This window comes from Stegastes partitus, unplaced genomic scaffold (genome assembly GCF_000690725.1).
Source record: "Stegastes partitus isolate 25-593 unplaced genomic scaffold, Stegastes_partitus-1.0.2 Scaffold491, whole genome shotgun sequence".
Lineage (NCBI taxonomy): Eukaryota > Metazoa > Chordata > Actinopteri > Pomacentridae > Stegastes > Stegastes partitus.
In genome coordinates, this window is record NW_007578222.1 from 166,718 (window position 1) to 178,280 (window position 11,563).

General features: G+C 42.9%; 1 protein-coding gene across 1 annotated transcript in view; it reads right to left on the bottom strand.

The window, feature by feature from the left end:
- LOC103361212 (interleukin-1 receptor accessory protein) overlaps window positions 1-11,563 on the bottom strand; it is a 23,723-nt gene that overhangs the window by 9,268 nt on the left and 2,892 nt on the right. The window contains exons 2-6 of the mRNA XM_008287239.1: window positions 8,030-8,225; window positions 5,367-5,450; window positions 1,194-1,419; window positions 362-530; window positions 203-274 (exon numbers count right to left, since the gene is read on the bottom strand). Coding sequence (XP_008285461.1) covers window positions 203-274; window positions 362-530; window positions 1,194-1,419; window positions 5,367-5,450; window positions 8,030-8,225 — 747 coding nt within the window. The remainder of the gene's footprint in view (window positions 1-202; window positions 275-361; window positions 531-1,193; window positions 1,420-5,366; window positions 5,451-8,029; window positions 8,226-11,563) is intronic.

The following is an 11,563-nucleotide window of genomic DNA, read 5'->3' on the forward strand; positions in this document are numbered from 1 at the left end:
GCTCCTACCAACCTCCATGACAGCTTCAATCAAACTAAACCAGTGTTCTGGAGCTTAAACAACAACTTCCCATATATCAGTAGGAATACAGTTTCTGGTCAATAAAAGCTGCAATTTTGGCATTTCTTAAAAAAACTAAACAAAACATACCAATCAGATGTTGGGTTCAGAGGTTAATGATAACAGAAATCTGTGAACCTACCGGGTTTGACGCTGAACACTTGGTCCTGAGTTGGCTGGAGGATGCTCGGATGTTTGTAGACATGAGGTGGATCTGTGGGGAGGAGAGAGATCAGACTTCAGCGGCACAGTTGTGCTGATGAGCGATCAGAATCGGTCAGCGCCGGTGCTGTCGGCTCACAGACTGCAGTGACGTTGATGCTCCTGGTGAAGTTGAGCGTCTTTCCTCTCCTCTGGTAGTGAACGGTGCAGAAGTACAAGCCCTGGTAGGAGTCCAGCATGACGAAGACCCTCAGACTGGCTCCTTTCTGCTGCCGCTCGTTGTTCCAGAACGGATACTGTTCACACATCTGGAGTCAAAGGACCAGAACACAGCGGGTCAGACCGAGCTTCAAACCTCTACGATGCTGTAATGACGGTCGGCCGAATCTGCAGCTTCCATCGACGTCAGGATTCTTCACACCGAGTGTCAGCTCTTTGCTACAACCTCACAACTTTGTGTTCGACCTCAGACAGACACTGAACAGGCTGCTCAGAGTGACGACTAACACCTCTGATTGGACGTCAGGGAGACACAAAACAACCACAAAACGAGATAAAACAATCACAACAAGACACAAAACAACCATAAAAATGTACAAAACAACCACAAAAGACACACAAAATGACAACAGAGATGCAAAACAACCACAAAGACACAGAACAACTACATAAAAACTCAAAAATTACCACAAAGACATGCAAAAACAACAACAGGACACAAAGTGACCACAGAGAAACACAAAACAAGCACAACAAGACTCCAAACAACATCAAAGACTCACATCATGAACACAAGGAGACTCACAACACCCCCTAGAAGGTACCCGACCACCACCTAAGTTCCCCAAACCAGGGCTCAGTTCACACAGCATGCGTTGTGTGTCCTCCTGTTGCGTGTCCACTCCTGTGTGTTGTGTCTCTAGCTAGACTCTCCGCATGCAGTACGCGGGCGGTTAGGACGGACATAATACCGAGAGGTGTCGTCTCACATGGTACCAGGTGACCGTGGGCTCGCCGTCGGCCATCTTGGCGGCGTCCTGCAGGTCCGGGCAGTCCAGCGTCTCCCCGCCCTGCAGCGCGATGGTCTCCTGGGCCGCCGCCACGGCGACCGGAGGCTCGCAGTCGACGCCGCGAACCGCCTCGTCCCGCCGCAGCACCGTCAGACGCATGGCGATCTTACTGCAGGACGACTTGTTGCTGCGGGAGACGGGAGCAGAACGTTAAAAACAACAAATAAAACTCGGCTGTTGGCGGTTTTGTGATAAACGTAAAAACAGGAATTAAAGTTCTGTGTCGTTACTGATTCAGGTCAACGTTGGTGCACGTTTCTGCACAAAAAGACCGTTTTCTGACAGAATTTTTGGGTTTTTTTTGTTCATTTTGTTGAAATATTTTGCATTTTACGGCTCTGACATCTGATAAAGTTCCCGTCTGGAGGCGTCACACGAGCCTTTCTTTGTTCTGTTTGTATAAAATCGGTTCCGTGAGACTTTTTAATGCTTCAGATTAGATTCATTCTGATAAAACGTCTCAGAGGATGTTTTTGAGCTGCAGACCGTCCGACATGCGACGCTGCAGCTCCGTCACGCAGAATCAGCTGCAGCGTTGCAGCTTCCATCCTTTGGCCGAGCGACACTTAATCAGCCAAAGTGGCGTCTTGAAGAGCCGCCGGAGGAGGATGAGGAGGACGAAGGTTCAGATGTGATCGGTCAGCTGGACGCCGGCCAGAGCGCAGAGTAAACAGGAGCTAACGGGATCAGACTATTTCCTGAGCAGGTCGCAATCCGGTTAGAGCCGCTGCAGGTCTCCGGAGACCAGAACGGTTCTGCTGCCGTCGAAAAAGAAAGAAGCGACATTTCTCTACGAGCGACCGACTCGGCGTCCTGCAGAGGAAGAGCCCAGATACACACCGTAAAACACAACCTGGTGGAAACCTGGCGGCAAGAGTTTAAAAATAAAAACACGGAGAAGTCGTGAAGTGTTTAAAAACTGTAAAAAGACAGAAAAGAGGTGAAAATACCAGCAGAGATCTGTAAAATAATACGTGTTTGATAAGTAGCAGGTCTCTTTGCAGCTGATTTTTGTATCTTTGTAGTTGTGTCTCTTTGTAGTTTATGCATCTTTGTGCCTTTGGGGTCATATTTTGTCTCTTTGTACTCGTTTTTTGTCTGATTGTAGTCGTTCTGTGTGTCTTTGTGAGTCATTTGTATTGTTTTTAGCTGTTTTGAATGTTTTTGTAGTTTTTTGTGTCTCTTTGTAGCTGATTTTTGTATTTTTGTAGCTTTTTGCAGCTGTTTGTAGTTGTGTCTCTTTGTAGTTTATGCATCTTTGTAGTTGTTTTGTACCTTTTTGTGGTCATATTTTGTCTCTTTGTACTCGTTTTACATCTTTTTCAGCTGTTTTTTGTCTGTTTGTAGTTGTTTTGTCTCTTTCTAGCTGATTTCCGTCTCTCGTCGTAATTGTTTTTTCTCTTTCTGCTGTCTTTGTAGTTTTTCTACGTTTCTATGAAGTTGTTTTTTGTGTCTTTATGGTTAATGTATGTCCCTTTATAGTCGTTTTGCGTCTGTAGTCACATTCTGTCTCTTTATAATCGTCTTACATCTCTTTCAGCTGTTTTCTGTCTCTTTGCAGCAGTTTGTGTCTTTTTTTGTAGTTTTCTGTCTCGTTCTTTTGTATTTTTTGTGTCTCTGTTTATCTGTTTTGCGTCTCTTTGTGGTTGTTTTGCGTCTCTTTGTGGTTGTTTTGCGTCTCTTTCATCACGCTCGGCCTCGTTGCCGTCGCCTTCAGATTGATCTCAGATACACGAGACCCCTCTGGTCTTTAGCTCTCAGTTCCCAGAAGTCTTGTTCCGGGTTTTACGGTTATGAACTGTTGAGTTATGTTGCTCATTCGCTCTAATAACGGTTTGGCACCTTCAGCTGCCAGAGGTTTCACCGTTTCTTTAACTCCTGCTTTTATTGCGGTGCACATATCTTGAGTCACGTTTGAAGGATTCGTCCCAGAACCGGAGGCTTGGTGAGAAACGTCCCTCGGTGGGCGGATTGATGGCACTTAGAGCAGGACGGAGATCAGATGGGCTGGATGGAGAAGCTGCGTCTGCCAGGAGGCGCATTACTGCTGCAGGTTCCCACCAGCAGCAGCAGCAGCGACAGATTGACAGATTGCTCAACAATGAGGCTGATTCTGATCTCGTTCTTCTTTCCTGCGTGGTCTGAACTCACATCCTGCTTCCTCCTCCTCTTCTGAGACAAAACCTCACTTTCCATCACAGAGGCGAACCTCGAGTCACGCTGACGGAGACGCTGGTGTTGTGAAAGTTAAATAAACTTTTAAATGGTTCGTCTCTAAAGTCCAGGAAGCAGCCGTTCGACTCTGATGCACATTTCTGGAGCTTCACAGCAGAAACAGTTGATCTGAGAAATTTAACAAGAACTTTTATTCTGTGGAGCCTCTGTGGCGGCTTTGAGTTTTTATTGTGTTTGTTTTGTGTCTTTGTGCTGTTTTGAGATTTCTAGTCGTTGTGTGTCTCTGTGTAGTCGCTCTGTCTCTTTGTGGTTGTTTTTTGCAGTTTCTTTTTGTCGTTCTGTAGTTGTTTTGGGTCATTTTGTGGTAGTTTTGAGTCTTTCTAGGGTCCTTTTGAGTTTTTTAGTTGTTTTTGCATCTCTTTGTAGCTGTTTTGAGTTCCTCTGTTGTTGGTTTGTGTCGACTTTGTGCTACTTTTGTGTTGTTTCGTGTCGTTTTGTGTCTCTTTATGGTTGTTTTGCGAATGTTTGTAGTTGTTTTGTGTCTCTTTGTTGCTGTAGTATAATAATATTACATCATTTATCTCCTGATTCTGTTTTAGTGTTTTCAAACTGGATCTTGACGTCAGCGATGAAGCAAACGCGCCGTTTGACTCTGAACTGTGACGAATTGGCGGAAAACTGAATCACTTCCTTCTTTTTCCAGAGAGGCGTCTGCTGCCGTCATGAAGGCGTTTTGTGGTTTCTTCTGCAGCGTCTGTTGACCCACATGCCGGTTTCATTTTCCTTTGTAAATAAATTTTTGTTGCAGCTTTTCTCACGCGATGCACCTCAAAATGCTTTAAAGTTCAGTTCGCCGCGGTTTCAGAATCACAGAGGAGGGAAGAAACCAGAATTTATAAAGTTTTTTTCTGGAAATAATTAATCAAATTTATCAAAATAGGAGGCGATTAATTTAAAAGATGACAGGTAATCAACAGTCAGGAGGTCTAAAGCAGTCAGATGCCAAAAACAAACATCCTCTGATCAAACAGAACCAGACTCACTGAAAATTTTGCCAAATGTTGCCACTTTTCTTTCCTGACATTTTTGGCACCAGACTTCATTCAAAATATCTTCAATTTTAGACCGGACTTTATTTAGTCTTTGCGTTGCTGCACACCCATCTATGAGACCAGACTCAAATCGAAATAGTTCCAGTTTTAGATTTTTTTGTGCATAGCTACAAAGACATCGTTGCTACCAGACCTAATTTAAAATATCTCCAATTTTAGCCTTGGTTTCATTCATTTCTTGTGTGGCTGCACAGACATTTATGGCACCAGACTTCATTCAAAATATCTCAAATTTTAGACCAGACTTTATTAACTTCTTATGTGGCTACAAAAACATCTCCACTACCTGACTTAATTTTCAATATTCCCAGATTAAGACTTTGTCCATTTCTTGTGTGGCTACGAAGTCATCAATGGTACCAGACTTCAATCAAAATAGTTCCAGTTTTAGACTTTAGTTGATTAATTTCTTGTGTGGCTGCATGGACTCCTGTAATACCAGACTTCATTCAGAATTCCCCCAATTTTAGACTTACCTGTATTCAGTCTTTGCATTGCTGCACAGACATCTTAAGGGCCAAACTTTATTAAAAATATCTCCAAGACTTTATCCATTTTGTTCATAGCTACAAAGACATCTTTGCTACCAGAATGTAAAATATCTCCAATCTTAGCTTTGGTTTCATTCATTTCTTGTGTGGCTGCGCAGACATTTACGGCACCAGACTTCATTCAAAATATCTCCAATTTAAGACTTGACTTGATTCAGTCCTTGTGTGGCTGCACAGACATCTAGAACCTCTAAACTCTGCCCTAAACGGACCGAACCAGCAGGTGTTGTCCTCACCGCAGCATGCAGATGTACTGTCCGGTGTCGTCGCTGGTTGCCGGCTGCAGCCACAGTCTCTCTCTGTCTTTGCTGAGGCGCGAGCTGCAGGAAGAATCACATTCAGAGCGAATGAATGAACGTAAATCAGACACGGCTCGATGAGAACGACATTAGAACAAACCCTAAACGTCCTGAGCGACGCTAATCGAGCCGCTCGCCTTCAAACCGCCGTAGATCCTGGTCTGGAAGGGAAATCGTTAGAGCGCACTTCATCATTCAGTCAAAGTGTCTCAATCAGAGCTGCAGGAAGCCCAGCGGCTGCATCTGCTGCCGGCCGTCAGCGCCGCGCACCTGTCGGCTGGTTCTCGGTTTGTCCCAGTCAGCAGAACGTCCAGCTGAGTCTGGGCTTTAACATTCACAATAAACACTCACCTGCTCACAGGCACCACAACCGCAATTAAAACGCACTTTATTGTGCAATTAAATCCTCCGGCAGCCGCTCATTAAACACATCTGGATGCAGAATAAAACCTGGAGCTGCAGCGTCCAGATCGATCAGTTGATCAATACGCTCTCATTGATCAGATAACCGCTGGTGCTACTTTAATAAGAATTAAAGCTCTTCCTGGATTACTCCATTATTTTGGGCAGCAGAAGGTGTTTGGACTTGAACTGGTTCAACGTAATTATAAGTTTAAACGCTTTTATCATTTGCGATATTACTTTAAAACAGTTTGTGCGACATCAGTTTCATTTCACGTGCAAAATGTAATATTTACATTTCTCAGGTGCAATGTTTGTTCTTTTTCTGTTAATAATTAAATCAATAATAATCTATGAACTAACAAGTCTGCAGACAGAGAACCAGAAAATGTACCGTAGATGAGCTGTAGTTCCTGCTTGTTCCACCAGGTGGCGCCTCTTCTGTGTTTACTGCTCCGCCGCTGTTGTGTTGATGAGCTCTGCAGCTTCAAGTAGTAAAAAAAGTATCTGTCCGCTTCAGCTAGCTGCCTGAGGCTCATGCTAACGATGCTAAGCTAGTATTTTCCGGATGCTAACACAGGCTGGGAGCCGATTGTTTGTCAGCGGCACGACTCTGATTACAAACTTTAAGGCGATAAAGTGCTTTGAGCATAAATATAGTTTAGAGGTCAAACTGACAGATTTGCTAAAGTTGCTGTGACAGTATTCGTGCACATCTGTTCCAGCTGATTCCAGCAAATCAAATTAAATTCTTATAGTTCCTTCCGACGTGATTTTTGGTGCCTAACTCATCCCCCCTGCAGCTCAATTGGGAACGCTGTGCTACGTCATTTGGTGACGATTCGTCGTACAGTTTGTACGAAATTTGCAAAAAACTGCGTTAAAGCTCCCCATTGAAATGAATGGGAAGCTGACAGGGAAACCGCCAAAACCGGCCATCTTTGGAACCCTTTAGCTCCTGCAGATTTTAGAGTAGAAGCTTCATTCAAAGTGTAAACGACACACAAGGCTTTGAATATTATTCCTCTGAATCCGTGTTTTGATATCTTTTACTGTTTTTATGCAGCTGCAGTTTAAGTTTGAGGACTTTTTGTGAGTCGTGTGTGATGTCATTTCGAGTAAATCATTTAATTTTGACTTCTCACAGTTTTTACTTTATATAAACAATTCATTCATAAAAATGTGGACATTTTGTCCTCTTTCACTCAGTGTGAGTCTCATTGCTGTAGGACTTGTGTTTTCTTCACAAATCATGAGAAATGTTCCAGTATTTATCTGCCGTACCTTCATTTCTCAATAGAACTGCTGCTAGCATTAGCATGTAACGTTAGCCGGTCAGATTTAAGATTAAAGATTTAAGCTAACGAGCTTAGCAGATGAGGTCGTATTTTATCTATAATTCATTAACCCGGTGCTTAATTTATCAGTCATTTTAATTCCTAACAAGACTGATTTTACAGCAACTATTAGGTTTCGTATGTGAACAAACGTCGACCACGTTCCAGTCACTCCAATCATTATAGATTAATAATGATTAATATCTATTGTGTTTGGTCGATTAACGTTTAAGGAAATTGTTTAAAATTTACATCCCTCATTAGAGAAAGAGACTGAGATAACGAGCAGGTTATTTACTTAGAGAGCAGGATTTTCTTTAATCAGTTTCATTAAATCCAAGTTAAACAAAGAGCAGGACGAACAGACGTCACATGATGGACGTTTACTTTAATCTGTCGTCGTCGTTCCTGCCCGGCGGCTGTTTCTCGTTAGATTAGAGAATTAAATACCGTCAACATAGATAATGTCAAGGTTTAACGAGCTTAAACGGAGCCTCGTGGAGGTGGCGTAGGTCACATGATCTTCACCCGGGAGGCTGAGTTTAGGGTTCGTTGTTCAATTTTGTTTGGTTTTCATTTGCTGTTTGGTTCAGTGGTTCCCAGTGTGGGTTCAAATACAGATTGTAACAGCTTCAAACCACATTTCTGATCTTTATCGGTCCACTGAACCACATCGCGTGTACAGAAATGATGCTGAAGACATCCGGTGTGTTCACACGTCAGGCTGATGAGTCGGAGGAGACGGAGCACACGAAACCTCCAACATTTCTACACAACCAAAAGTCCAACAACAACATGCGACTGAAGAGAGTCAGACGGTCCAGAGGAACCAGAACCAACAGGTAAAAGTTGGGTTTCTACCTGGACGTGATGGGTTCCTCCAGGTCCTGGCCGTGCAGCAGTCGGTACCAGAACAGGGTGTGTCCGGCGCTCTGGGTCGACGTGTAGTTGTAGACGGACGGGTGGGAGAACAGCGGACAGGAGAGCCAGCCGGACTCCCCCTCCAGAACCGACACGCCCGCCTCACTGGACTCGCCCCAGTCGTAGCACATGGGTTCTGGAAGAGAGCGTTCACATGAGTCCTTGTGCACAGGAAGTTCTGCTTGTGTTCAGACCAAACCACGCGTTCGGTTCTGTTGCGTAAACATCACAGAATTTATCATCTAATTGAACATTTTTATCGCACATTTTCTTGGACATTTATCGTTTTAACGTCTTTAAACTTCCTTTAACTTCAACGTGACGCTCTCAGCTGGAACCAGAACCACGTTTGGGCGACGCTTTCATTCAGTTCAGACCAACAGCAGAACCTTTAGACGGCTAATTTCACATATTTGTAGCAGCGTCCATTTCCATCACTGACTCATTACTTCCTGAATTAACGGACTCGTTGTTTGGTCTAAAAAACGCCACGTCAGCAGAGTTTTACTGTGAAATGACATAAAAAGCACCATCTAAGCTGCTCTTGATGACATGAAATGCATCATTTTAGTCGTTTTTGAGGTCTTAAACTCACTGCGGTGATGTTAAAAATGTTAAAAGTGGTTTGTTTTAGAATAATAAAAGGCATTTTATGGGTTTCTCAACCGTGAGAAAAGCAACATTTTACCATAAGTCATAAGGTTTTCTGACTTTTGACAGCTAAAAACTGGCGCTTTAGGTAAAAAAAGTGCCATGTTTTGGGACTTTCATGACATGAAAAGTGTCTTTTTATGAGTCTGGCAGCGTAAAAAAACGTACACAGCACTGAGTCTTTGGCTTCTGACAGAAAACAAAGAGGCGTTTGTGGCGCCATAAAAAGCAAAGTTTCACTGAAAGTCAAAATTTTAGCTGCTGACAGCTAAACATCAGTATTATAAGTGCTTTTAATGGCATAAAAAGTGGCGTTTTGGGGGATTTTGACTTTGAAACCTCTTGGTTTAGTCACCAAAAATGGCACGTTGTTGGGTTTTAACAGCATGAAAAGCTGCATTTGAGGTGTTTTGATGCCATTAAAAGCAGAATTTTACGGCGAGTCACCAGAGAGCCATGAAACGCAGAATGTTTTTGGCCTTTAACGGCGTAAAAAGCAGAATTTCAGCTGTAATAGTGGCATTTTTATAAAAACCCTGCGATCCAGTGATTCACCAGAGTACCATTCAGGCTTTTATGTGTCTCTGACGGTGTCTTGATGCAAGTCACAAACAAAACGCAGCGTTTTTGGCTTCTGGCGGCATAGAAGTGACATTTCAATGGTTTTTTAATGGCGTACAAAGCAGCGTTTTACTGCATCAGGTCACCAGAACACCTTAAAAACTGAAAACGTTTGGCTCTGACAGCGTCAATAAAAGCGTTTTAGATGTTTGTGATGGAGTAAAAATCTAGTTTTCTTATAAATAACCAGAGAAATATAACAAATGGCCTGTTTTTGGATTTTTTACATGCAAACAGAAGCTTGTTATGTAGCTGAAGTCCTGATTCCTGAAAAGGTTGAAGGAGAAAAGCTTCGAGATGTTTTATTTCGTCACGACGATAAAGTGACGGGTGAAGGTTCTGGATCCGGTCCAGGCTGTCGGTCCGGTTCTGGTTTTTATGTGAGAATCAAACAGAGCTGAGTGGATGTTAAGTGTCTCCGTTAAAAGAACAGCGCTGCTTCTCTTCCACCTCATTAGAGGATTAAAGCTCCGAGGATCCATTAAACGCTTCCCGTCGGTCCGGAGCGTCGCCGGCTTCGTCCGGATTATTAAAGCTGCTGCAGAAACTCACTGAAACGTTCAAACGTCCAAACTGAGAGACAGGCTGCTGCTGTTTCCAGGCTGCTGCTGTTTCCAGGCTGAAGCTCCCCGACCTTGACCTTCACGCTGAAAACAACCCAGCAGGCCGAGAAAAGCCCTGAAACAGCAGATCTGCTGCTTCATTTGATGATTCCTGGATGCTCGTTCTGGAGCTCGTAAAAACGCTCCAATGAGTCTGACGGTGGTACATGTGTGGAGAAGAAACCAGAATATGTGACATTTCCTGCATTTAACAGCATTTAGCAGCATTTAGCTGCATTTAATGATGGTTTTCTCCCCTAAAATCAAACAGATTTTACGTATTTTATTTAGAATTTAATTGTGCTTGTTTGAGCGTTCGTTCTTCCTTCACTTTTAAATGTATTTCCGTTTATTTGGCACTTTTATCTCTTTCTAAAGTAAAAGTTTCTCCTTTTAGTGCTATTTATTTGCTTTTTATGAGATAATTTGCCTTAAAAAACAGTTTTCTGCTCATTTTTCTTCACTGTGGATCATTCTAGGATGCAGTATAAAGTCCTGCACCTCAGCGGAAACAGAACAACCATGTTTTAGATATTTTCCTAGTTACAGTTTCGACAGACTTTCTCTAAAGCTCATCAGATGTAGAAAGATGTTCCACCATGCTGGATGTATCTCCAACAAATGGCTCCTCTGGTCACTGGTTCTGGTCCATGCTGCATTTATTTATTGATCCAGGAGGTTTTATTTTCCTTTAAAAGTCTAAAACTGCCCAAAATGATTTGAAACTTGTCCCGACTGACTCAAGAATTATCAAAAAAAACGTTCCAAATGATATCAAACTAGTTTAAAGTGATTCAAAATTAGCTTTAAAGTGACATTTTTGCATCATTACGGACAATTTGTAAAGATTTAAGAATGTACAATTAAATATCATCTGCGTAGAAACGACGGAAATTGACCAGAATCTTAGATAAAGGCAAACACAATGAGACTCCAGATTAATCTGCAGCCTTTCGAGCCATTCTGCCTCCAAATATAATCTTCCAGGAGGCAACATTAAATATTTCTAATTCTCACTAAACGACCAACTGACCATAAAAACCGCGGCGGACTAATTTTCCTCCGATAGATTTAATTGACTAATGGTTCCGGCTCTGACTCAAGCGTTCGGCCTGCAGCCGATCAATCAGCGCGATTAGAGACGCTCACCGCTGCAGCTCCTCATTTATAATTAATGGGTTAATTAGATGCAGGATGAAGATGATGACCGTTCAATACGGGACGCGATAATAATAGTGATGACTAATGTGTTCTACACGGACGAGACTCAACACGGCGGAGAACCTGATGCGCTGCAATTAGACCAGAATCCCATCAGACCGAAGACTCACCAACAGTTGGTCGAGTAATCTGCTACGTGGTCAATAAAGGCTTTAACTTGGACAAACATTTAACATTTCAGCCTCTCAAATATAAAGATTTGCTGCTTTTCTTTCATTTTAGTGAGAAGTCAGCTATAGAAAGAGTTCATGTCCCTTAGAGGTCTTCCTCTTTTATTGGTTTTATTACATTGAATCGTCGTCGTAGATGTCGTAGGTGTTTAATGGAACCGAACTCTGCACATCATCACAAACACACCATGAAGCACGGTGGTGGCAGC